The 24,120-nt window shown below is 40.7% G+C and overlaps 1 protein-coding gene across 7 annotated transcripts in view; it reads left to right on the top strand.

Annotated features, from left to right (window-relative positions):
• Nucleotides 1-23,579, top strand: part of grm1a (glutamate receptor, metabotropic 1a) — a 31,154-nt gene extending 7,575 nt beyond the window's left edge. Inside the window, exons 4-10 of one of the 7 annotated variants that reach the window (XR_011642593.1) lie at nt 11,221-11,456; nt 12,713-12,959; nt 13,561-13,729; nt 16,824-16,950; nt 18,720-19,653; nt 19,867-20,076; nt 21,187-21,262. Coding sequence is in view for 5 of the 7 variants with exons in the window: in XM_034075815.2 (XP_033931706.1) it covers nt 11,221-11,456; nt 12,713-12,959; nt 13,561-13,729; nt 16,824-16,950; nt 18,720-19,653; nt 21,152-21,962 (2,524 nt within the window). In the remaining 2 variants the exon portion in view is untranslated. Of the gene's footprint in view, nt 1-11,220; nt 11,457-12,712; nt 12,960-13,560; nt 13,730-16,823; nt 16,951-18,719; nt 19,684-19,742; nt 19,792-19,866 lie in introns of those variants that run through there. The other 6 variants (XR_011642592.1, XM_071201873.1, XM_071201871.1 and 3 more) reach the window with 6 other exon arrangements.
• The last annotated feature ends 541 nt before the right edge of the window (nt 23,580-24,120 follow it).

A 24,120-nucleotide genomic window follows, 5' to 3' on the forward strand; every position in this document is an offset into this window, starting at 1 on the left:
ATGAAAGACAAAGGCAAACACAGAGGACATGAGAAGGATAAGCATGGCTGGCTGTAGATTGTGTTATGTTATCATCCCTGATCTTGGACCCTTGTCTTTCAGGGGAAAAAGGTATAGTAGACGTAGTGGGACACCTCAAAGGAGCAGTCTGGTATGAACAGATAGTTCAGCAAAGCATGTTACTTTGACACACGCGTTGCTGACATTTCCTTTAAAGCTGCACTACTCAATAGTTGAGATAAATATTACTAAACGTAATGTGAAAGGTGCCACTTGTAGTTACAAACCAAACTCATTTAAAGCCACATTGGGACGTATTGTCTTGTCTACTTTGGAGGACTTGTTGCATAAAACACATTTCATAAAAGCCTCATTACCAGGCTAATGGAGATGTCATCTGATTGAGGAGCCTGTGGGAGTTGATGTTTTTTCATAAAGCGTTTTCTTTTATTGTATAAAGTGTTGCTCTACCTTTTTTAAACTATCAAAGACATAATTCAGCAAATGGCAGAGGCATGACAAACAGACCTTGCCGAAATGAGTAAGCACAACATGACTCCAAATCATTTTCTCAAAGCCTCTCTGAAGTTGGTTCAGCTTTAACCGAACACGTGTATGACAGAAATAATTCTCACTGTAGGGAGGAATCATTTGAATGTCCTCAAAGAGCAAGCAGCAGCTACAGGTGAATATAATACATAATATGAACAGAATATAGGAAACTGAAATAAAGTCTGTATTCCAGGTTATCCTTAAAACAGCGTTATCATCTTGAGAATGCAGCCACAAGACTTGTAGAGTGGCGTTTATTCCCATCAAGCTTAATGGGGCGTATTCATACTGTAAAGCTTCCTGGTGCATAGAGTACTCCAAGTGACACAATTCGGACATTTTCTAAGAATGTACACTCACTGTCAAGACTAAATTCCATATAACCATGTTTCACAAAGCACCTTAGCCATTAAGAGAGCTCCTAAGGTGAATCACTATTAGGAGTAGGGAGGAGGACTTTTAAGAGGCTTAAGAGCTTCTTAGGCAGAGGAGAACAAATATACATCCTCCCATGCCTGCATCTTGGCTTGAGCTGTAACATTTTCCTTAAAAAGGTTTTACGCTGTTCTCAGAGCTAACATTTGCTGATTTTGTTTGCTTCCATTGCAGTTTATCTGTTCGCTGTCTTACTGCAGATTAACACGCCAACCAAAGCTGCATTTTTTTCTAGACTGGACAGAAATGGACGAAACCTGATTGATTCTTCCCCAATTAATATCAAACAGATTAAGTACTAACATGGTCAGCATGGTAAATAACCGGAGAGAACAGAGTGTGCTACATAGAGTGCACATGGTACTGTAGCATGGCCACAGACTGCCTCTTAATAAACCACAGAGAACAATACATTGCTCCCAGGAGGGTGCTGCCTTATTATTACAGATCCACCAGCAGCATGTTCCTGTTAGGTAGCTGTGAACAGTGCCCGCAGCCAAAAAAGTTTCTCCATTTATACATTTTGTTTGTTGAGATCATTCATCTCGTCACCACAATCTTTGTTTTAAGTTAAAGTTAAAAAGTAAAAGCTTTTTATTGTCATTATACACAGAGTATAACGAGATTCAGAGTGCAACTCTGTCCCGGTGTGCAAAAAATACAAACAAATGCATAACACTAAAAAACACGGCAATAGGACAGACAACATACAATCATACGGGGGAATAAATATTGATATAACAAATAGTATATAAAGTGCATTTAAAAGTGTGTGTATGTGTGAGAATGGTTACAGTTATTGCATTATGTGTGGTGGTTGAGCAGCCTGACGGCCCAGGGAATAACAAATCCAGGCCCCAAAAAAGTACCCCTTTGTTGTTCTTTTGGAACCTCCTTAGAAAATAAATGTATTTGCAACTAATTGTAAAACCAATGACATAACACAAAGACACTTGATAGGAGTAAAATGTACCTTGCATCACACATTTGGCACAGTGATCACAATTGGACGTCGAGAGTGTACTCAATAAGACTAAGAAAAAGCTCTCTGCCTGCCAACAATTGAATGTGTACTATGTCTGCAGTGTCAAATACAGCTGATTCAGCTGCAGGTAAAACATTTATTTACTCTTTTTTTACATTTGTAAATTACAGCTCTAGCCTTTTGAAGATAGATGGCCATGCTGATAGATAGATGAAACACTCAAAACGCACTGACTTCTTCCAAAAAGGCAGCAAAAGACGTTTTTGTTGCAGTCAAACACTCATAAGTGAAGTTGAAACTCATTTGCATAAGCTGCTTTTCCACATGTAACGCTCAGTTCTGCCCCTGTATTACACACACAGTTTTGGTCCGGGTCCCATTTTGAATGCTTGCCGCTTGTTTTCCTTTTATATTCCTGACAAAATGGACACTGAGACAGGAATGTGGATGTTCTGCCTCTGTAATGGCTTTGCACAAGTCATTAGCAGGGCATGACTGTGTCTTTTGAGACTGTGCTGAGGTGCAAAGAAAGCTGTGACCCCATATTTTGTGTGTCACATGCATTTGGCTGTCCTATCCGGTTATCTGTAACAAGGAGACCCAGGTTTTGCTCTGAGCTTGAATAAATGAAAGGTTTAGGGCGCCAGAGAGAAAGGGGAGTTGTGGCGCAACACAGTTAGCTTTCTTTTTCCTGTCATCTCTAAGGCTTTCATCTCCTACCCATCTCAGGAAGGAGAGCGCGGAGGATGTGAAATCCTGCCTATTGACTTCGAGTAATTTGGCAAATAGCGGGCCGTGAGCAGAAAGAGATTCTGTCTTATCTCTGGCAACAGCACTGGCCAAAAGCGCCAAATAAATCTGTATCTTTTTCATCCAGAATTAAAGATGTACGAGGGGTTAAAACCGATGTTTAGTTTCTTGTAATTTATCTTTTAGAAATGCTTTGCTATCTGACCTGCAAAGATATACTCTTCAAGGACTTATTTGAATCCAGAAAATGATTTACTTTTAGTAACTTGATGGATATTTAAAGATAAATTCAAGACAGATTTAAAAATAGACGGATGATGACATTCGTGCTTTAGATACTGCATGACTGTTTTGAGCCTATAAGCACAGGCAGGTTTTTCTAATCATCTCCAGTTTTCCTCTTCCCCTTTCCAGGATTATCTTGAGATGTGCGTGGCATGATCCCCGACAATGTGCTCCACTCTCTTGCTAGGCTCACTCCCCACAAAAATATTTATTGCGTTAGGCTTTCAGTGAGAACACAATAGTGACTGAATCATTACTTATGAATGTAAGGACTCGGAGAGAAAGTGATGCTGGGGTGAGCTGCGACTGAAACAAAGAAGCAGAAGAGAAACGTTGAGCACCAAGCCTCCATCTTAACGTAATTCTCTCTGTGTGACATTATTCTGTCATTTCGCACTAAAGCAATCTTTTTGCAAGTTTAGTGAGAGTTTAGTGGGGCAGGAATCAAGTGCAATATCATTTTTATTACCAGGGCAAGATTTATTGTATCACCAGAATAAAAGGCTTGTGTGCTGCTTGCTCTACAGTCACCATGGAGATATTGTTTGGGCTCATGATGGAGTCAGTGTGATCGTCTCACTGCAGATCTGTCATTCAGTCCGTCAGCATGGCTACAAACACAATGGTCCCTACTTGGGAAATATGGCTGACATCTGACAAAAAAATCCTCCTTGAAACAACAGCAACAAAGATTGGAATTATGAGATAAGGATACATTGTCATGTAAAAGGGGCAGGGCTGCTTGTGTTACTCGTACACACATGTGCAAGTATATTCTAGTGGAAACATGATTGCATCTGTTTGGGTTTCACTAAGCAAGACAACACAATGAGCAGCATCTGAATATTTATAACACACCTCTGATGTTAATTGAAAGCAGCCACACATTGTCAAGGACATCTCTTTCCTTCCAATTGATGCCTAGTGTTCCCTAGTGCGAGGAGATGGGTGAACGGCATTGGAGTGATCAGAAATAGCACACTGGCTTTGCATCTGGACATAGCTGTCACATCCTGATTTGCAGAAGCTGAAATGCCTTCTTGTTTGGACAGTTAATATTGGGCCTTATGAATATGACATGCATACATAAAGAGAATAGTGAATAAAGCAGCAACACATTCAAACCATAAAGCAACTGATTATTGCAGAAGAAGATTTTTAATAATATTGCTTATTTCAGTTATGCTATTATACATCTTAACAACCTAAGGTTTGCGGCAGATTTAGTAATTTAGTAATAGTATGCACATAAACCCCCAGGTGGGTTCAGCAGCATACAAAGGAAATGGCACACCTGAATTTTGCAAGCTCACAAATAATTAAATGACGCATATTAGATCTTTAAGGTCCAAGTCAAGCAAATGTAACCTGGCATGTCATCCCTGACTTCATCTCATGTGCAACTTCAACATTCACATATTTGCATTTATTTAAAAAAAAGATTATTGCAAAGATGTACAAATTAAATTACAGTCTCTTGTTTAGGCTACCGTTGTCAATTTGAAACAACATGCTATGTTTTTTATAATATAGTTACATCTCGCAGTTGTAGATGGAGCTGTCATTTTGTGGTCCACGTTGTTCGCATGTGTGTACATTTGACACAATGCAGGACACAATGTGACATTGTTACATGTTTTACATTCTTTTTCCCTCTTCTGAGCGAGATTCAAAACATGGATCATGAGTAGTTATATTATTTGCAATAAAGACCAACCAAAATGCCCAAAAGGACTATGGCTAGATTGTAGAAGAACGTAGGAGTCTTTGAGCAGCAGTGTTCCAACCAACCTTATGTAATGGTTTGGAAATAAATACCGACTAATAATAAGATCTTGAAATCTAACAGTCACTGCTATGGCTGGAATTGGATGCAGAGCTTGTGGAGGGTTTTATTGGTGAATGAATGGCCCCTGGTAGTGAGAAGCAAAAAAGATTTTCTCCCAGCAGTGTTCCCTGTCAATACAGAGGAGACTGATCCCCCAACTCAAACTGGGGCATGATGAATAAGTAAAAAGCAACTTGGATGGGCTTTTAAAGGCTCCCCGGCTCACCCAGGGTCCTCTGTGTCACCTCAAGAGAGCCCTGCTGCTGCCGCCATCTAGCTCACCAGCCGCCAGCACTCCTACTTTAACTCCACAGAGTCTCCGAAATAGAGAAATGTAGGAGAATGGGAGAGTAGGGAGGAAGGGATGAAGGCAGAGAGAGTTTTTGGAGCTGCAGCTTTAGAGTTGAGCTGAGGAGAGAAACCCCTTTATGAATATGCCTTCCTTTGCCAGAGCGGTTTCAAATTAATTAAGAATGCTGTGGGATCATCATAGAGATAGATGTAGAACACAAAACTAAAAATACCCCTAAGAGCTCCTGTTGTTTGAAATTAAAGAGAGCAGTGGTGGAAAACAGCTAAAACATTTAGTGAAGTACTTTTTTTTGTTAAGTTTAATTTACTTGAGTATTTAATGATATTCTCTTTTAATATCTGCTCTTAGGTTTCTGAAGGAAATACTGTATGGTTACTTCACTTTATCTGGCAGCTGTCTTCAAATGTTCATCTTCCAACATATGATAGATTGTTACGCAGTGTTTAATCAAGGTTAGCTTATGAAGTGATTGATATAACATGTGTGTCAGTAGACATATCAATAACGTTGCACCTTTTACGGAAGAAATGAGCTCCAGGACTTCATGCTGCCATTGAAAACTATTCAAAACCCAGGATTTGATCTTTGAACCCTATGAAGTATGAAGGCTGTTAGATGTATTGAGTTGAGGCTGGTGGAAGGCCATAGTCACTTCTAGTTCACACCAAAAACTCCATCTTCTTACAGTAATCTTCAAGAGAAACAACATGTACATATCAATATTTCAAAAGATTTACATCAAATTTTCATTTTTGCCCAAGAGAGACATTTTCAATGTATCTCACTGAAAATAATCAAAAAGTAAAACAGTAATAGTAGTAAATGAAGTGTGTGTTTTAAATACTAATCCCAACATGATTTGAATTGTAATATTCATGTCATTCTAGTAATTAGACCGGTTGACATTTCAAGATTCAAAGGTTTTATTGTCATATACACAAAGCTATAGTGTAGAAATGGCAATGAAAATCTTATTCAAGATTCAAGATATTATATGTCATATGCACAGTAAACAGACAGTTACACCGTACAATGGAAATCTTACTTTGCTAGTCCACCCTACGCAAGTAAAATACAGGAATATAAAAATAAATAAATATGACCTGAGCTCGTCCAACAATCCAACATATATAATAAAATACAAAAATACAAAATTAAAAGTAGTGCAAAAAGGTCTATTGTGTCTGTTGTGCATTCGAGTGGTTTTTCGAATGCACAACAGATTAAAAGTTTTTCCATTACCTAACCTACCGAAACTTTTGTTTGAACAATCGCATACAGCAATTAGGACACTCTTGACTTCCCTATCATCCTGTTCCTCTTTTTAAAGTCACTCTTCCTGTTCATCCTCCAGGGGAAACGGCGCATGTGATTAAATCTCTGCCCTGCCAATTAATTCATGGCTTCATAAATATACAAATGTGCTATCAAACTGGAACTAGATCTTCCGGGAGCGTCGGGGGAGCTCTCAGTCTACTCACTGTTGTATACTACTGTATAAATTACCCAGCTGTTGGCATACTGTGCGCCTCTAAACAATGCCACACATCATCACCTCTCAGTAAATCATCAGAATGCATTCAGCACATTATTAGGCATATGGCGTCAAAGGAATAGCCTCCTGCTGACTTTACTTGCAGAGACAATTTATTTATTTAATTTCTTTGGAAATTTGAGGATAAAAGTGACATTCAAATTTGTTTAAACTGTCAGGATTGTTTTGTTGGTTTTACTAACTATGTCACATACGTACATATTTCTACTTTTGCTGTAATTACCTTAATTAAGTCAAGTAACATGCACAATGGTCTTTTATGATGGATGAAAAAGTATCTTTCCTTATAATATTTTATGTTTTTTGGTGCCAGATCAGAATTACACTCAAATTAATAGAGTTTGCAACAGTCTTATAGGTCATTTTGAGAGGTTTTGTTATATATAAAAAAAAAAACTATTTTCCGTTTGAAGTATGAGGATCATTTCTTAAATACAAGATCTCAAAGGCTTAGTGTTTGCATTTGTGATTTTTCTTATCATTGCCAATAGCTATAATTCAATATTTTGTTCTGTGTCACAAACTTCATCCTTCTTAAATTAAACAATTTAAAGTAATTATTTAAAAACTGTAACTGTATTTAAGGTATTCTCTGTATGATGTTTCAACCCACAACCTTTTCTGTCTTCAGTAAATCAAGTAAAGCTGATAGGAAAGTTGAACAGCGTTGACTCCTTAATTTTCTTAAACAGGTGTTTCATTCCCGTATGTCAGACTCAGGTTATGTAATATTGAGCCTTCCAGTAGTCGTGAACATTGAGGTGACATTAAATCAGATTTTGTCCCACTAAGCGTCTCTCTGATGGCCGAACGTTTTTGATGAGCTGTTTGGAGTTCTGCCAGAGGCCGCAATCCTGAGAGAGGAGAGCGAGAAGAGAGAACGTCCTTTTACTTCATCATAAACTCTACTGCGAGAAACAGTCAAGCATGTCTTCAGTGCCTCATGCATTATTCATGTGGAGTGTTGAGCAGCACTTCCCCCCTTCTCTCTCTTTATCTAAAAACCCAATCTGTTTGCCACTGTTCTGTTAGAACAAACATGTTCCACACTGAATTGTATTGAATAGCTACCCTGTCAGGTAAAGTACATTTATGATAAACACATGGAAGACATACTGTATGCACACTTCGATACAGGGCCGCGTGTTTGTGAATCCATCTGCACTCTACATGTTGTGAAGAGAGCAGGAGGGACAGAGACAGTATTCACTTGGAGCGAATTAAGAAAATGTGACTGGCACCAATGACATTCACGTGTTTCTGACTCTAAACTCAATAGGAGAGAGACTCAGTTCATTTGTTCCTTTTAAATATACAGCAAATGTTTTAGGAACAGGCTGATATTTTTACACAAAGAATAGGACATTATTTCACGATCCCATATTGCTATTTTTTCTTCTTCTCACCATTATCACACACTGTTCTCATCTTTAACAGTAAGTGTTGCACACACCATACACTATAATTCAATGGATTCTGGCCTTAGACTATACACACCTTTGTAAACTTAACACATTTCAGTCAGACAACTCACGTGTAAATGTATCATTGGTGCTCCAGTTGACTGCCTGAACTAGCTCGCAAGCTTCTCCCCATTAATGCATTCATGCATCTTCTGCATAATCCCTTCAAATGTGGACATTTGAAGCCAAATTCAGAGCGACATCACTATAAAAAGAAGAATAGATTTGCTTACCGTTTTTTCACTTGTAATAGTGAAATTAAATAGAGCGTTGTATTGGATATGGCTCTCATGTTTAAGTTTCTGGGTTTCCTTCCAAAACTTAAACTTGAGAGCCAAATTGATTTCTGCCTCTAAAGGCAAAGCCTTATACAGGTTGTTCATCGGTGCCCCAGCAAATGGTTTATTTGCTCTTCGAGTAATAACAGTGCCTTGCTACTTTTGGAAATAACTTTAGCTTTTTAAGTAGGAACACATGGGACATGGTTGGGATGTGAGAAAGTATAAAAAGCCAGATTAATAGAAAGTAATTAATATAATTAATAGAAAAAAGGCCAGCCTTGTCCACTTAATGTCTAGGGTCAGCTGGAGACATTTTAACAATTTCTGCATGACTTGGGCTCTAATTCCACAATTGTTTTTAATACTAATATCCAATATATGTAGAAATCAAAATGTTTGTTTAGCTTGAGAAGATATATATACCAGCTGTATCACTTTGGTTTAAAAGTGTCCTCCTTCCAGGTGTTTGGCCGAATGTCTCCTTTTTTCTTGACTGATGGTAACTGTGGACATAAAGGTCAGAGACGTTCTCCTGCACACACACACACACACACACACACACACACACACACACACACACACACGCACGCACGCACGCACGCACGCACGCACGCACGCACGCACGCACACACACACACACACACACACACACACACACACACAAACACACGTCCTTATCCATCACCCAGAACATCCCATGTGTGCGAGGTAATTGGCTCCGTGGTGAGTCATAGGTAATTGGTGGGTAGCTGTCAGTAGCTCAGGTATTTTAAGGCAGTAGCCCGGAACCCACTTTGGAGATGGAGAAACACAGAATAAACCACAGCTGAAAACCCCACATAGATTTAAAGAAAGAGCTGAGCTTAGAGTGGTGCTGTTTATCTCTAATTAGTTTTTCAGGGTCCCTCTCTCTGACACTGGCTAGCTGTGTGTAAAAATTGGCTTGGTAGATTTCAAATTCTCGCACAAAGGGTCACACAAATAAGCTGCAGTGATTTTATAAAGCCTACAATTACTCTTGAGGCACTAATGGTGAGATTTCCATCCTCTTAAATTGAGGATCGCTGGGTTGGACTTCAGATAAGCCTGCAAACAGTGCTGCCAAGCGCATTTAACATCCTACAAGAATAGATGCTGGAATCTAGCTACCTGTTGTTGAAGATCAATATTTATATTAAAGCAACACATGACCAAGAGTTTGGGTTTGTGCACAGATGTTTTTATGTCATTAGGTCTGCTGCTGTTATAAAAACGTTGACATGAGTCTCCATGTGAACAAAGACACACCAACACGCGACTTACAGCTGCTCTCCTTCAGTAATTCCTTTTACATTGATGTTACTGCTGCTTTAATCGCTGCTCTGTGTATTCAAATCGTTTTTTGCGTGGTTCTGTTTTTATGCTTTACTTCCTCCATACTCCAAACACTCTTTTAGATGTGGAAATTACAATGAATCAACTGATTATTAAGGTTTGTGGTCACTCACATTGTTTGCTCTCTTTCCCTATCAGCTATCAGGTCACTATTCAAATGTAAAATGCAAGCACTGTACATAAGTTTAATAGCCTAACAGCTGAGTTTATATTGAGTTATATCACCATCATTAAGCTTTCAAAAATGTTTCACAAGGAACTAAGGTCTGTCTGCTAAAAGCAAAACATTCATTCAGTAACAGCTGTAATTCAGAGTTCAGTTTGAATAAAAAACCTGTACTGCCATGTCCCGCTAAGAAAAAGACAAGAAATCATGTTGGAATGGAGAATCTATCATTCAAAGTAAAGTTTGACACCTGGTTTGTTTATGTGTATCAATGAGGCAAACGGTGTTTTGGGCACGTCAGTCTGAATCAGCAGTTTTTGTGAGTATCTTTATTCTTTATTGTCCCCAAGGTGTAATTCATTTTCACATGCATTGTACACGTCAGAGAGAAATACACACAAGAGCACACCAAGAACATACAATGACAGACAACACACTGAGGCCTGCTATGGATGCAGGAATCAGGCTTTTTTTCAGTGAAGCCCTCTGCACCTCAGTGCTCTGTACCTTCACATGGAGAGCAGCGGGGTCAGACGGTGATTGAGTGTGTGTGATTTCCTGTTCTACTGATGTTGCGATGCATGCAGTGGCAATGTTGTTCAACTCTGCGAAGTTGGGTGTGGGGAGACCGGTTATCCTGTGAGCTGGGCCCTGTTTGTAATACGATACGATAATATTTTATTGCTCAGATCAAGTCTGACATTTGACTTGCATCACAGCAGCTCCATGTGTAACATCAACATAGACAAATACCAAGACACGATACATGAACAACAAACAACAAACATTTAACATAACAGCACAATCACTGAGAGAAAACATTTTCAAAGACCCTTTAGCGTGCATTTGACCTGGGATTTAGCTCTGTATTTACTGTGAGGATTGACTGATGCACAAAGGAGTGCTTCAGTCTGACTTTATTGAATCGCGGGACCCTGTATCTCCGATTAGATGGCAGCAGTTCATATTCACTGTTAATGGTTGTTAAAGAAGCAGATGGAGCATTACAGTGGGATGGGCAGAATACTGCTTTGATGCAACACCATCTTTTAATATAACAAATGACTGATAGTCTGAACAGTCCAATACAAGACTCATACTATAACATGTATAGACTACCACCACTGTCAAGTAATGCTTCTCACTTTAAATGATGTCAAATCTCTTTCATAACATTTAAGTGGTCCCCCTGCGGTCATTGTGCTAAAGACTCTTCCTCTCTTGCTCCTGCAGTGATGGGTGGGCAGACCGTTACGAGGTGGTGGAGGGTTTTGAGCAGGAAGCAGAGGGAGGAATCACCATGAAGCTGCAGTCAGAGGTGGTCAAGACCTTCGACGATTACTACCTGAAGCTGCGTCTGGACACCAACACCAGGAACCCCTGGTTCTCTGAGTTCTGGCAGTACCGCTTCCAGTGCCGCCTCGCGGGCCACGAACAGGAGAACAAGAACTACAAGAAAGTGTGCTCCGGTAGGTGACAACAACAAAAACCCAATATGCTTTACGCTTTTATCTTGCTGTCACAGAGGGTAATAATGAAACATTTGCATCTTTCTCTCTGTTTTCCTTCCCGAATATTCTCTCCCTTTGCTCCCAAAAGGTGATCATGGTAATTCGAGTTTTCGGCTTGCTAATACCATTTAAATAACAATATGAACAAATTACAAATCCAATTAAGAATTTGAAAAAATATTCAATTGAATAATCCATACAAACTAAATTAACTCAGCATGCTTTTAATTAACTAATACATCTGGTTTTTGATGACTGCTAGTATCTCAGAGCAGTACAGTCATAGTTGCTTTTTTTACTTTCTTTGTATCACATCTTTATACACGTCTTTTATTCCAAAGACCTTCAAGGTGGTAAGTGCATTTTTCTTGCCACTACTATGGTGATGGTTGTATCAGAATTGCACCTGCACTCTGTAAGCGTTTGACTCATCCAAGAGAGGAAGAGTTTGACTGATGCTTTCTTTAACACAACACTCTCTTTAATGTGTTGAAACTGCAATTTTGTAAGATTGTGACTGTGAGATGTCTTGATCTTGACAGAGTCAGGCTCTCGGCCAGAACGAAGATTGCATTAGTCAAACTCTGATGTGGAGCACTGGGCTTGTTTATAGTGTATGAGGAATAAAAAAGAAAATGGCCCTACACTTTGAAAATTGCACAAGGAATGGCTCACCCAGCACACACAGTTCACTCGACAGTCTGAAGCACATGAAATAATATAAATAGATCTCACCGTCTGCTGTATGTGCATGTTGATGTGAACAATATAGACAACACATACAAATATTTAAAAGGGGGAAAATAGACATTTAAATTCAGTCTCAAATGTTGGAACAAATATCTGCATACAAGGATGTAGATAGTTAACATTTCATATTTGTATTTATACCCTTCAAATCTTGTTGCTGTTGCTGACTGAAGGGACAGGGGTCTTAATGAGGGCAGATGGTGAAGTGCAATTTGTCATTTTCAGGCTTTTGGACATTATATTGTGATTTCCTTGTATGCTGATATATTCTGCTGCAAAAGAAAGGCTTTGCAATATATTCTCCGTGTCAGGTTTGGCTAATTCTAATCATGCATTGTTGAAACACAATGTTTCTACTGTGTAAGTTTGAATGCAGCAAAAAACAAGGACAAACAAGAACAGCTTCTTTAATGGTCACAATGTATCCATCCATTTCATGCCCTCTTGTTTTTCCTCTCTAACAGGAAATGAGAGTCTACATGAGAACTATGTTCAGGATAGTAAAATGGGATTTGTCATCAATGCCATCTATGCCATGGCTCATGGCCTCCATGATATGCACTTGGAGTTGTGCCCAGGGCAGCCAGGGCTGTGTGAGGCGATGGACCCTATCGACGGCAGCAAGCTGCTGGACTACCTGCTGAAGACATCCTTCAAAGGAGTCTCAGGGGAGGACATTTATTTTGATCAAAATGGAGACACACCAGGAAGGTAAGAGAACGAAGAGGTGGAAAGAATATACAAAATGGCAGTAAAATGAAAAATAGATTTCCTATCATTGACGTGGTATTAATCTATGATTTTACGGTCTGCTACTAATTAGCAGGCATGTACATGCACACAAGTGTGTACCAATCTTGAGCACAGAAGGATGTAATTAGTTTGGACTGGAACAGATTCAGCGGATTGTCCGCTCTGGCAGCCACTTTCATCTCTGCTCAGTCCAACAGACAGCATTAGACAGTCAGAGAACATGGCCGTGTCAACACTCCGTCAGCTAGAGGTCAGGTGGAGAACATCCTGGTTTAATGTAAAGAGGAAGCCACCATGCTCTACCATGAGCTATTTAGGTTACACTAACAGGAAGCTATTTTAGTGACTTTGTATAAAAGGTTTGCTAAGCTGCAATATTTGTATCAGTAAATGACCTGTCACTCTGTCATTCTCCCCTCCCGCTATATCTCCCTCCTCCTCCTTGTTTCTCTGTGATCTTTAACTCTTCTATGTTCTGTCCCTCTTCTAGTCTTTTTTTTTAATCTATTGTAACTCTTGTCCTTGCTCATTATATCCATCCGTCCCTCTGTCTATCCAGGTATGACATCATGAATCTACAGGGTGTGGGTGAGGAACACTATGACTACCTAAAGGTGGGCTCCTGGCACGAGGGCATGATAACCATCGATGACGACAAGCTGTGGATGAACCACAGTGACATTGTGCGCTCAGTCTGCAGCGAGCCCTGCTCCAAAGGACAGATCAAGGTAGGGATTCAAACCCTCCAGCGTTAGATAAACTCAACCAGTGTTCATTCAGCCAGAAAAAACCTGACGTCTAATAAATCAATAGTCATTAACAGTGGGGATCTGACTCTAGAGGTCTAAAACTAGTGTTAATTCAACACCGATGTATATAATTAAATACCAGCAGGTCCAATTTAGCGATTCCAGGTAGCTAATTTAACTATGGATTCATTATAATAATAATAATAATATATTTAATTTATATAGCGCTTCTCATCTGCCAAGACAAATCTCAAAGTGCTTCACAACAAGGGATACTGATACGCTTTGAGATAATAAAAGACAAATAATTGTAATAATAATAAGAAATAAAAAAAATAAAATATAAAATAGAGTACAAAAATAAAAGTCGGAGATAGCGATAAAAATGGCAGTACTCCAGGTGTACCGTGCTCAAAGTTTATTCGAAGGCCTGCCGAAAGAAGAGGGTCTTAAGGCCGGTTTTGAAGACCTCGGTGGAAGGGGCAGATCTCAGCTGATCTGGGAGGGAGTTCCAGAGGCGCGGGGCGAATGAGCAGAAGGCTCGGTCTCCCATTGTTCGGAGACGTGTGCGGGGGATGTAGAGAAGAGGAGCGTGGCTGGAGCGGAGAGAGCGGGTAGATGTCTGGGTATGAATGAGGTCACAGAGGTATTTTGGGCTTTGTCCATTCAGGGCTCTGTACGTGAGGAGCAGAACCTTGAACTGGATCCTGTAGTGGACTGGGAGCCAGTGTAGTTTTGCAAGTATGGGGGTTATGTGTGCTGACCTTTTTGTACCGGTGAGAACTCTGGCTGTGCTGTTCTGGACTAGTTGCAAGCGGTTGATGGATTTGGCTGGGAGACCGGAGAGGAGTGCATTGCAGTAATCTAGTCTCGAGAAGACGAGTGCATGAACCAGTTTTTTGATGTCATCAGTTGAGAGTGAGGGCTTCAGTTGGGAAATGTTTTTCAGGTGAAAGAAGGAGGTCTTGGTGATATGTTTGATGTGGGCTTGGAAAGACAGAGTGGGGTCAAACCTCACACCGAGGTTGGTGACAACGGAGGAGAGAGGAATGAGCTGACCATCAAGGGAGGGGCTGATGTTGGCGGCCTTGGCAAGCTGGTCGGTGGTGCCTATCAGGATTGCCTCCGTCTTGCTGCTGTTGAGCTGAAGGTAGTTGGTGGTCATCCAGGAGCGGATGTCTTCCAGGCAGGTGTTTAGTGTTTGGATAGTGGTGGTATTGGGTTGTGTTTTGATGTAGACCTGAGTGTCGTCGGCATAGCAGTGGAAGTTGATGTTATGTTGTCTGATGATATGACCCAGAGGTAATAGATAGATTAAAAACAGGATCGGCCCCAGCACTGAGCCCTGTGGGACCCCGCATGTCACTGCGGTGTCGTCAGACCTGGAACCCCCCAGAGACACGTGGTACTTCCGGTTGGTGAGGTAGCTTGAGAACCACTTCAGAGCCGTGTCCGTCACCCTGGTGTAGGTCTCGAGGCGGTGGAGGAGGATGGTATGGTCCACTGTGTCGAAAGCCGCACTCAGGTCAAGAAGGACCAGGATGCTGGGTGACCCAGAGTCGGCTGCCATCAGTAGGTCGTTGGCTACTTTTATTAGGGCTGTTTCTGTATTGTGTGCAGGGCGGAAACCTGATTGGAAGGTCTCATACATGTCATTGTCAGACAGATGAGACTGGAGCTGTGCGGCCATTATGCCAGGTAAAACATACAATGACTTTCACAAAGGACTTTTTCCAAGAAAGCCAACACAAATGGGATGCTCAAATTCTCTCTTCGAGTTATTTTTGAGTAAAAATGTGATGTTGAGGTAGTAAAATCAATATTCTGTGTTCATGTGGCATACTGGACTGTTAAAAATATGAGGCATAAGGTATACATTTGGACATAGCCAGGCAAGCTGCCGTCCTGGTTCCAGTATTTATCTTCTCCTGTAACTCTCGGCCAGAAAACAACTTAATGTATTTCCCAAAATGTCAAATTGTCCTAAGAAGTCATCAAAGAATAAAAAAAAAAAATGGTCGGTGTTGTCGTCACATGGCACTCTGAACTTCTAATGGTGATAGAGATTAAGGGTCCTTCTGTTGGAACCATGTACGTAGATAATGTGATGGCGATACACCCAAGTAGGTCAGTTTCAGGTATTTCTGTTTGGACCAAAGCGGGAGACTGGCTGACCGACCGACATTGGCATCCCTCGGTCCACACAGCTTCATGGCTAAAAATACTCTCAGAGAGTGCAATCAATTAAGATAGAGATGGCATTTCCCCTGTGCTCTCCAAAAACTTTTTTTTACTGGTAACTGTGTCACTGCTTGGATGTGATGCACCACTCCTGCTATGAATCTCGTAGCTTCCCATTTGTCCTCTTTGGTCATCATACATATCCCTCAGCCGGCAAGTCATTTTTTTTGGATGTTACTCTGTCCTACATTTTGCCATCCTTCTTCATCTATGAAATATTATCTTAAATGCATTAAAAGGAAAAAGGAATTTACGATCCCTTTTTTTTCCGGTCTGAATAAACATGTTTGAAAAAGTAAAATAGTCAAATAATCTTGTGTTTTTCAGGATCTCTTATGATATTTCAAGTCTTATCTGTCAAAACTAAGTCACACAACATTTAGGTTTGAACAAGGTGACGCATCATTTCCTGTGCATTTAACCCTACCTGGCTGAGGAGAAGGCCAGTTGGGACAGTAAATAATGAAAACTGTTATTGTGCTCAGAATGCAGAAATGCCCTGATTTGCTTGTTTTCAGTCTAGCTGTACAGTAAGTCGCCCTGAGGGAGGGTGCAGCCTCTCTGCTGGCTGCTCTTGCTCCCCCTCTCTGTTTTCTGCCCCACTTTCACCCTGCTTTACATATCACAGTGCTGGTAACAGCTTATCTGGGAGCAGAATGTAAAAGCAGCTGGCCTTGTTTTATAAACAGTATGTCTGGGGCTCAAGAGAAAGAAACTCATCTTTTATATCCCCTTCATTACTTATTTAGGCTGCTTTGGGTGTGATGTGCTTCTGTTTTGATAGTGTACCTAAGATGTCTGTGACCCCTCACCATTGACCTCTCGCTTACAGGTGATCAGGAAGGGAGAGGTGAGCTGCTGTTGGATCTGCACCACATGCAAGGACAACGAGTACGTCCAGGATGAGTTCACCTGCAAGTCGTGTGAGCTGGGGTGGTGGCCCGACGATTACCTGGAAGGTAAGTTGGAAAAAATCCAATCAAACACACTGAGCCAATCAACCTTTTTTATGACAAATACTTTCATTTAGTTTTCCAGCAAAATACATTACATAAATGTATACCCACCCCAAAGAGATACAAAATACATAAATGTTACATTTTTGGTAATAAATAATAGTTCAAAAATGAAAGTTTGTGAAAAGGTTTTAACAGTGAGTTTAAAGCTGGTAAACAAGTAGCTATTTGACCATGCTAATTTGACAAGGTCACATGTAGTTCCTTTACAAAAATGTAGGAATTTCTCCCATATGTTATAGAAGATATCAGGGCTTCCTTCCATGGTTATTTAATAGTGTTTTTCATAAAAAAATAATCTACTTTTGATTTTATAAACATTCTTCGTTGATTTCACGCTAACCTACATCCGCCTGCTCACTTATTCAGGTCATTCATATCTTATAACACCAACATCACAAAAACACCTCAAAGCCACTCTAACTATTTTGGGCTCTCAAAAATCCTCCTCCCCCATAAGCCTATTCACACTTCACACCCTGACACCTCCGTTCACTGGCACTTTTCATCATCCAGGTCCTATGACCTTGCTCTCTTGGCATCCACAACCCACACCCTTCTCCCCCCCCCCCCGTTCCTTGCCTTGTTGTGACCCAGTGATTGTTTTGACCGCGATTTATAGTTTAGAGCAGCTCTCAGATCCCAGGTGTAAAATCCTATTACGGCCATGAGGGGCTTGGGGATATATTTCAGCAGTCTGTCGAGGAAGAGATTTCTCCCTTCACTCTCATTACATGTAACCTATCTGGAGAATACTAATAGAGAGAGTTGGTATTCTATTCATAGAGCGAGGTTGTATTGTCCACTCATTTGCTCATTTAGGGCAGAATTATTTTTCTTAAATACCTTCCCAAAATTCCATATGATGCTGGCTTTTCTCTGAAGCCCATGTGACTCTACAGAGAGACCTTGTGCAGCACAAGAGTGAGCTTTGTTTTTAAATTATTTAAAGGTCTCCCCAGCTTATATATGACAGCATAGGTTTTTCGAGGAATGAGGGATTTGAAGATAGTGTAAGAAGAGATCCAGATATGAGCATTTCATATTTGCCACCTTTGTCTATACACACAGTGTGGCTGGTGCCTGCCAGGTGGGTGGTCCAAAGAAAACAGTTAGTGTGCTTCAGTGCTCTTCAGACTCTTCTCCTTTGAAAGTGGGCCTCAGTGTGTGTTTGCAGTAGTGCTTTTACCTCAGTGTAAAAACTGATTTAAACTTTCATATTCACAGGCGTACCTTTCACATTTTGTGTTGAGTTTCCTGAGGCTACGTAAGGTTGTTTGAAAATGTCTGTTTCTTATGATTTGACATATTGGGAATTAACAAGCAGAAGTGGGTTTTGTCTTTAGCAGCAGCATGTAATTTATGATGGGGAAGTCAAGGCTGGCAGTTTTCTCCCATTAAGCCCTACAAACTTCCGTCAATGACAGAGTTGAGACAAATAATCACATAACATACACATTAGGCATCAAATAATAATTAGAGATTTTTGACAGAACTGGAGGTTCTTAATTCCTGACCAATCTTAGGTCTGATCTTTCTCTACACATCTGACTACCTTGTGCCTCCAAATCTGTGTTGCTCTCCTCTCTTCCCCTCTCTACTATCTGCTCATTGGTCCGTTTCAGCTATTGTAATGTCCCTTTCATTCAAACAAAGAACTGCGACAGAACCAACAAAAGATTAACCTGATATCTCCTTTGCTTTTGTTCCAGGCTGTCAGCCGCTGCCTCTGAAGTATCTGGACTGGTCGGATGTGGAATCTATCGTGGCCGTGGCTTTCTCCTGTGTGGGAATCCTAATCACCTCCTTTGTCACTTTCGTGTTCATCCAGTACCGTGACACGCCTGTGGTTAAGTCCTCGAGCAGAGAACTGTGTTACATCATCTTGGCAGGCATCTTCATGGGCTACATCTGTCCTTTCACCCTAATCGCCCATCCTACTCTGGTCTCCTGCTACCTGCAGCGGCTCCTGGTGGGCCTCTCATCTGCCATGTGCTACTCTGCCCTGGTGACCAAAACGAACCGCATCGCCCGCATCCTGGCAGGCAGCAAGAAGAAGATCTGCACCAAGAAGCCCCGCTTCATGGGCGCCTGGGCCCAGGTGGTCATCGCCTTTATGCTGGTCAGCGTGCAGCTAACTCTGGAGATCACACTCATCGTTATGGAGCCTCCTCTGCCCGTCAAGTCCTACCCCAGCATTCGTGAGGTCTACCTCATCTGTAATACTAGCACCGTAGGCATGGTGGCGCCACTGGGCTACAACGGCCTTCTGATCATGAGCTGCACCTACTATGCCTTCAAGACGCGGAACGTCCCGGCCAATTTTAATGAGGCGAAATATATTGCCTTCACAATGTACACTACCTGCATCATCTGGTTGGCCTTTGTGCCAATCTATTTTGGCTCAAACTACAAGATCATAACCACATCCTTCTCTGTCAGCCTCAGTGTCACAGTGGCTCTGGGGTGCATGTTCACGCCTAAGATGTACATTATGCTTGCCAAACCAGAGAGGAACGTCCGAAGCGCCTTCACAACATCTGATGTGGTGCGAATGCACGTTGGAGATGGGAAGTCAGCTCAATGTGGGACCAACAGCTTCCTCAATATCTTCCGCCGGAAAAAGGCTGTCTCTGGCAATGCCAAGTGAGTGCCTTTTTAAGATGATTATATTTGGTAAGAAGCACAATTATAAGATGCCTAAACACTCAAATTGTACTGTGGTTTGTCCAAAGCTGATCTGTTGGTATTTTGTCGAAATACATCATTAAAAGTAACATGAAGGTGCTTATTTTTTTTTTTTACAAGAATATTTGAGTGTTTATGCTTGATTTAATTTGTCCAATTTTAACTTTCCAGATCAGACCTAAACTGATGCATTGATTAAGAAACAGTAAGCATCCCCTCCCACTGAGGAACATAAAATAATACCACTGAAGTTCAGCTACATTTAACAAAAAACTGTGTCAGCGTTAATTCAAGTATATATTTCCGACATTTAAATTATATATAAGACTTGCATATAACTTTTTTGAGATTCACAGCAGTGACACTGGACAGGTGTCTAAAGTAAGGAGTTGGGCAGAGTATGAGAGTGATCCCAATATGTTTACGTGTTGTCTCTCACCCTTGCTATGCAGCCTCTCTAATCATCTAACCCTTAAACCTTCTGAACTGAGCAGCACACTGTCTGCAAAGTGTCGAGGCTGGCACATTTTTGGCATGGTGGTCTTTGAACTTCTTTCCTGGAGAGCTGCACTGTCCACTAAGACATTTTATCATTATAAACAACCATTGGAGACATTTGAAAGAGAATCTGTGAGTTTACCTCAAAGTTTTAGATAAAAAAAGTGGAATGTTGTCTAAAAACCTTCTGTTTATTGCATTTTAACAATTGCATTTGATTATGCTTGATTTTCACGAGTAATATAATATGCTATTTGTTAACTATATGGAATATAATTTGTTGTGACTCAGCATCAGTTTTTGTTGTTGTTTTTGTTCAACAACAAAGCCTATGCTGCTGGTTCAAGTGTCTGGTGAATTAAAGGAATCACTTCTAAGCTGGATATGGGGAAACAACGTTTGACACTGAAGCCCTCCAAGAATAAGTTCTGCCACCCTGCCGCTTTGGTTTATCCTGAATTAACCTCACATTTAACTTTTCTCAGCATGAACGCCCCTCCCTACCTCTCCAACTAATCACATTAGAGCCAGTCCTAGCTCTGTCTGCACTAAAACTCTGTGTCAGTTCAGGCATCAACTAAAGTCCAAATGCATGTGTCCCATTTAAACTATAGAAGCTTATAGTTAAGACAGAAGGAAATGAGTTAGGTGGCTCTTTATTCTGTACCTCAATGTTTAAAGCTATTTGCAGATCATAATGCTGTCTGCAGCACATTATGACTCACAGTGTTTGGTGACACAGTGGATAAATGTAACACTCCTTAGAGCTCATGAGTGAACCCCTTATCAAAGCTGTTCATGTCAAAGTCACGTGGTTAAAAAGTATTTTAACATGCATCAGCAATGTTGAAATGCTGCTGCTCTTGTTGTGTTATGTTGCTGCTATGCTGATGTTGTTTATCTGCAACCACCTCTTGGTTTCCTGTGTTAGTAACTTGGGTCTTTATCTCGTTCGTAGTTCTAATGGCAAGTCTGTGTCATGGTCTGAATCAGGTCCAAGACACCCTCCAAGGGGGGGGAATGTGTGGCACAGACTGTCTGTGCATGTGAGGAAACAGGAAGCAGGCTTGAATCAGACGGCGGTCATCAGGCCCCTAACTAACACGCCCGACCCCCACAGTTGTGAGCCCTCCACCTGCAACCGTGGCACAGAACCCCGACCCCATCAAGTACCGCGCGGCGCTAAGCCTCTGTACAACCTGGAGGAGGAGGATGACGAGGATTCGCAGCGTCCCCTCTGGACTCCCTCTTGCTCTGGTCAGATGCAAGGGCTGGAGTCTAATTTAGATAAGCCTGCATCTTTTCTGCCCTCTCATTTAAAGGGCTGCACTACGGAGCGCTTGCAGGGGGCTGTGGTGGACACACACAGCTCCTATGCCCCTGCAATGAATGACAACACCGCCAAGGAGGCACACCCTGCCAACGAGCCTTTGAGCTTGACCCCCTTTCAGCCTCCTTTGGTCCCACGAGTGGGGGTGTTTGACGAGGAGGGGTCCGAGGACGAGTCACTGGACCTCTTACACAACTACATTTATGATGCCAAGGAGGAGGAGGGGGAGGAAAGGGATAGCGTGGATTTAACTCAGAACAAGCCATCTCTGGAGGATTCCCTTGCTCTGTCCCCCCCCTCCCCCTTCAGAGACTCTGTGTGTTCGGGGGAGTATGTCAGCGACTCCCCCATCATGGAGTCGATGTTCGGGAGCCCTCCGAGCTCAGTCTACACCTCAAACATGCTCCATGACTACGCACACAGCTCTTCAACACTGTGAGAGCGAAACAGGCGCTGACACAGTTGTGCATCACACAGACATTGCAATTGTCACATACTGGTTGAAGCACACAAACAGAAACATACTGTACAACCTCATTGTATTATAATTTCCTTTGTCCCTGCCATTTGCTTGCTTGTATTTATTACTCTGCTTTTCAAAGTAAGGGGTTAATCAAGTGATAAGTAGACAAACACCAGGAACCATCCATGAGTGCTTACATTTCTGAAGGGCTGCTGGTGCACAAAGCCTTTCTGGAAAATGTTAAACTGGGGAGAGTGCCAAAAGTAGACAGCTCTCATGCCAAATTGTGATGAATTAAGAGACATAATAAAGGATGTGCTTCTCATAATGGCAGTGCAGTTAAATGGTCTATGAGGAACAAATGGAAAGAGAAACATTCTGTGTGCATATATGTACACTGTTAGATACAACTAGAGACCAATTTAGCTCTCAGCACTGCAGTAGCTCAAGTGCATTTCATGCCGGTTTTGATTAGCTCTGCTCCTCTCTGCTGCACATGTACAGGTCTCTCTATGTGTGTAGCAGTAGCAGCTGCATTGAAAAACTTCTTGCCTTTTTTTTCATTAATTGATTTCACCTCAGCTTTCTCTCACCCAAACTCATCGCAATTTTAAATATTACTGAGATTAATTAACAAGAAACGTGCAGTAATTTGGTTGAATATTACTTTTATGTGTTGCGAGTTGTGCACAAATATTATCACTGAACTGAGATTCTGCTGAACACTTGCGCTGTATGATATGTGGTATGGGTATAATGTTCCAATCAGAGTTGTTATCAACCTCCATTCCTGCTTTCAGTTTTTACGATGTAGCTGATACAGGTTAGCGCGATTGTAGATGATGGCGATGTTGTGTATTCAGTTTACACTCAATCATAACCCTGAGAACCAGTTTTACGAGCATGGGACGTGATAAAAGAACAACTTTTGCTTTCAATGCCGTGTTGATATTTCTCATGTTTTCTGAGTTGGCTGTGTCATTGTAATGAAAAACACAGTACTTGTACAAGTTCTCAAAGTTTGTAATACTGTTAAGCCATCTCTTGTTTTTCACACAGGTGGTATGTTTGTAATACTGATAAATGTTTCTATATTTAGAATATCAACAGGAAAAAAAAGAGTTTATACATTTTGAAACTGTCCTCAGATACTTGTCACAGAGCAGTGTGTTTGGTTTTTGGGTAACTTTTAAGCTAACTTGAGTCGACTGTATCCTCTTGATAATATTCAGTTGTTAAAGTAACCAATGATTAGTTGCTTCTTGTAATGAGATTATACATGCTTCAATTTTGCTTAAATCTTGCATTATAAACTTTAGTGGTTTACTTGAGGTTAAGTTTCTTAGTTCTTTATCTATAAGAATACAAATTATTTCAAAGTTCAAGACTATACAGTGCATACAGTAGTGCAATTGTATTGTATTTCCAAATGTTTTTAGTCTATTATAGTGTAAGTTGTTATATGATTTTAATGATTTTTCAATGTAAAATATACGAGGGTGCCACCTGTTTAACACTGTCAAATCTAGAGTGAAATAGGCCTTTATGTTTTGGGCAAGCTGAACAATGCTGTAAAATAAAAACTATTTATATTAAGAAGACTGATTACTGCAATAGATTTCAAAAACGGGGTTGTCATTCGGTTCGCCTGCAAAAAGACTTGCCGAGCTCAATATTAGTTTACATCGATGGAAAATACGGTTTGTGAGAAATCCATGAAGTGGTTATCAAGGTATGTCAAGCTAAATTCAAAGGTCTTTAGGTCAAACTCTACTCAAAAATGGGTTTTATTAATCGTTACTTCACATAGATGTTTTAAAATTAAATGTTTATCTTAAGACATTTGGTAGATAACATAATTTTGATATATCCAAACTTTTTTTGAGGCAATTGTTGCTCAATATTCCACCTAAAAATGTGTGATGTGATGCTGGAGCTTTCAAGAAAACAATGGACTTTTTATGCATTATGTGTCCACCCAGCAGTAAAACCTAGAAGTAGAAATATTTGCATACATTTATAGATAGCTTTATATTTTACTTTTTTTTAATTAACTAGTTAATTTGACCGTTTTCTTCAAATTAAATATGTTTAAGGCACATATTTAAAAACAAAGAAATGTCATTTACTCAAA

The sequence above is a fragment of the Pseudochaenichthys georgianus genome, chromosome 24 (genome assembly GCF_902827115.2).
Source record: "Pseudochaenichthys georgianus chromosome 24, fPseGeo1.2, whole genome shotgun sequence".
Lineage (NCBI taxonomy): Eukaryota > Metazoa > Chordata > Actinopteri > Perciformes > Channichthyidae > Pseudochaenichthys > Pseudochaenichthys georgianus.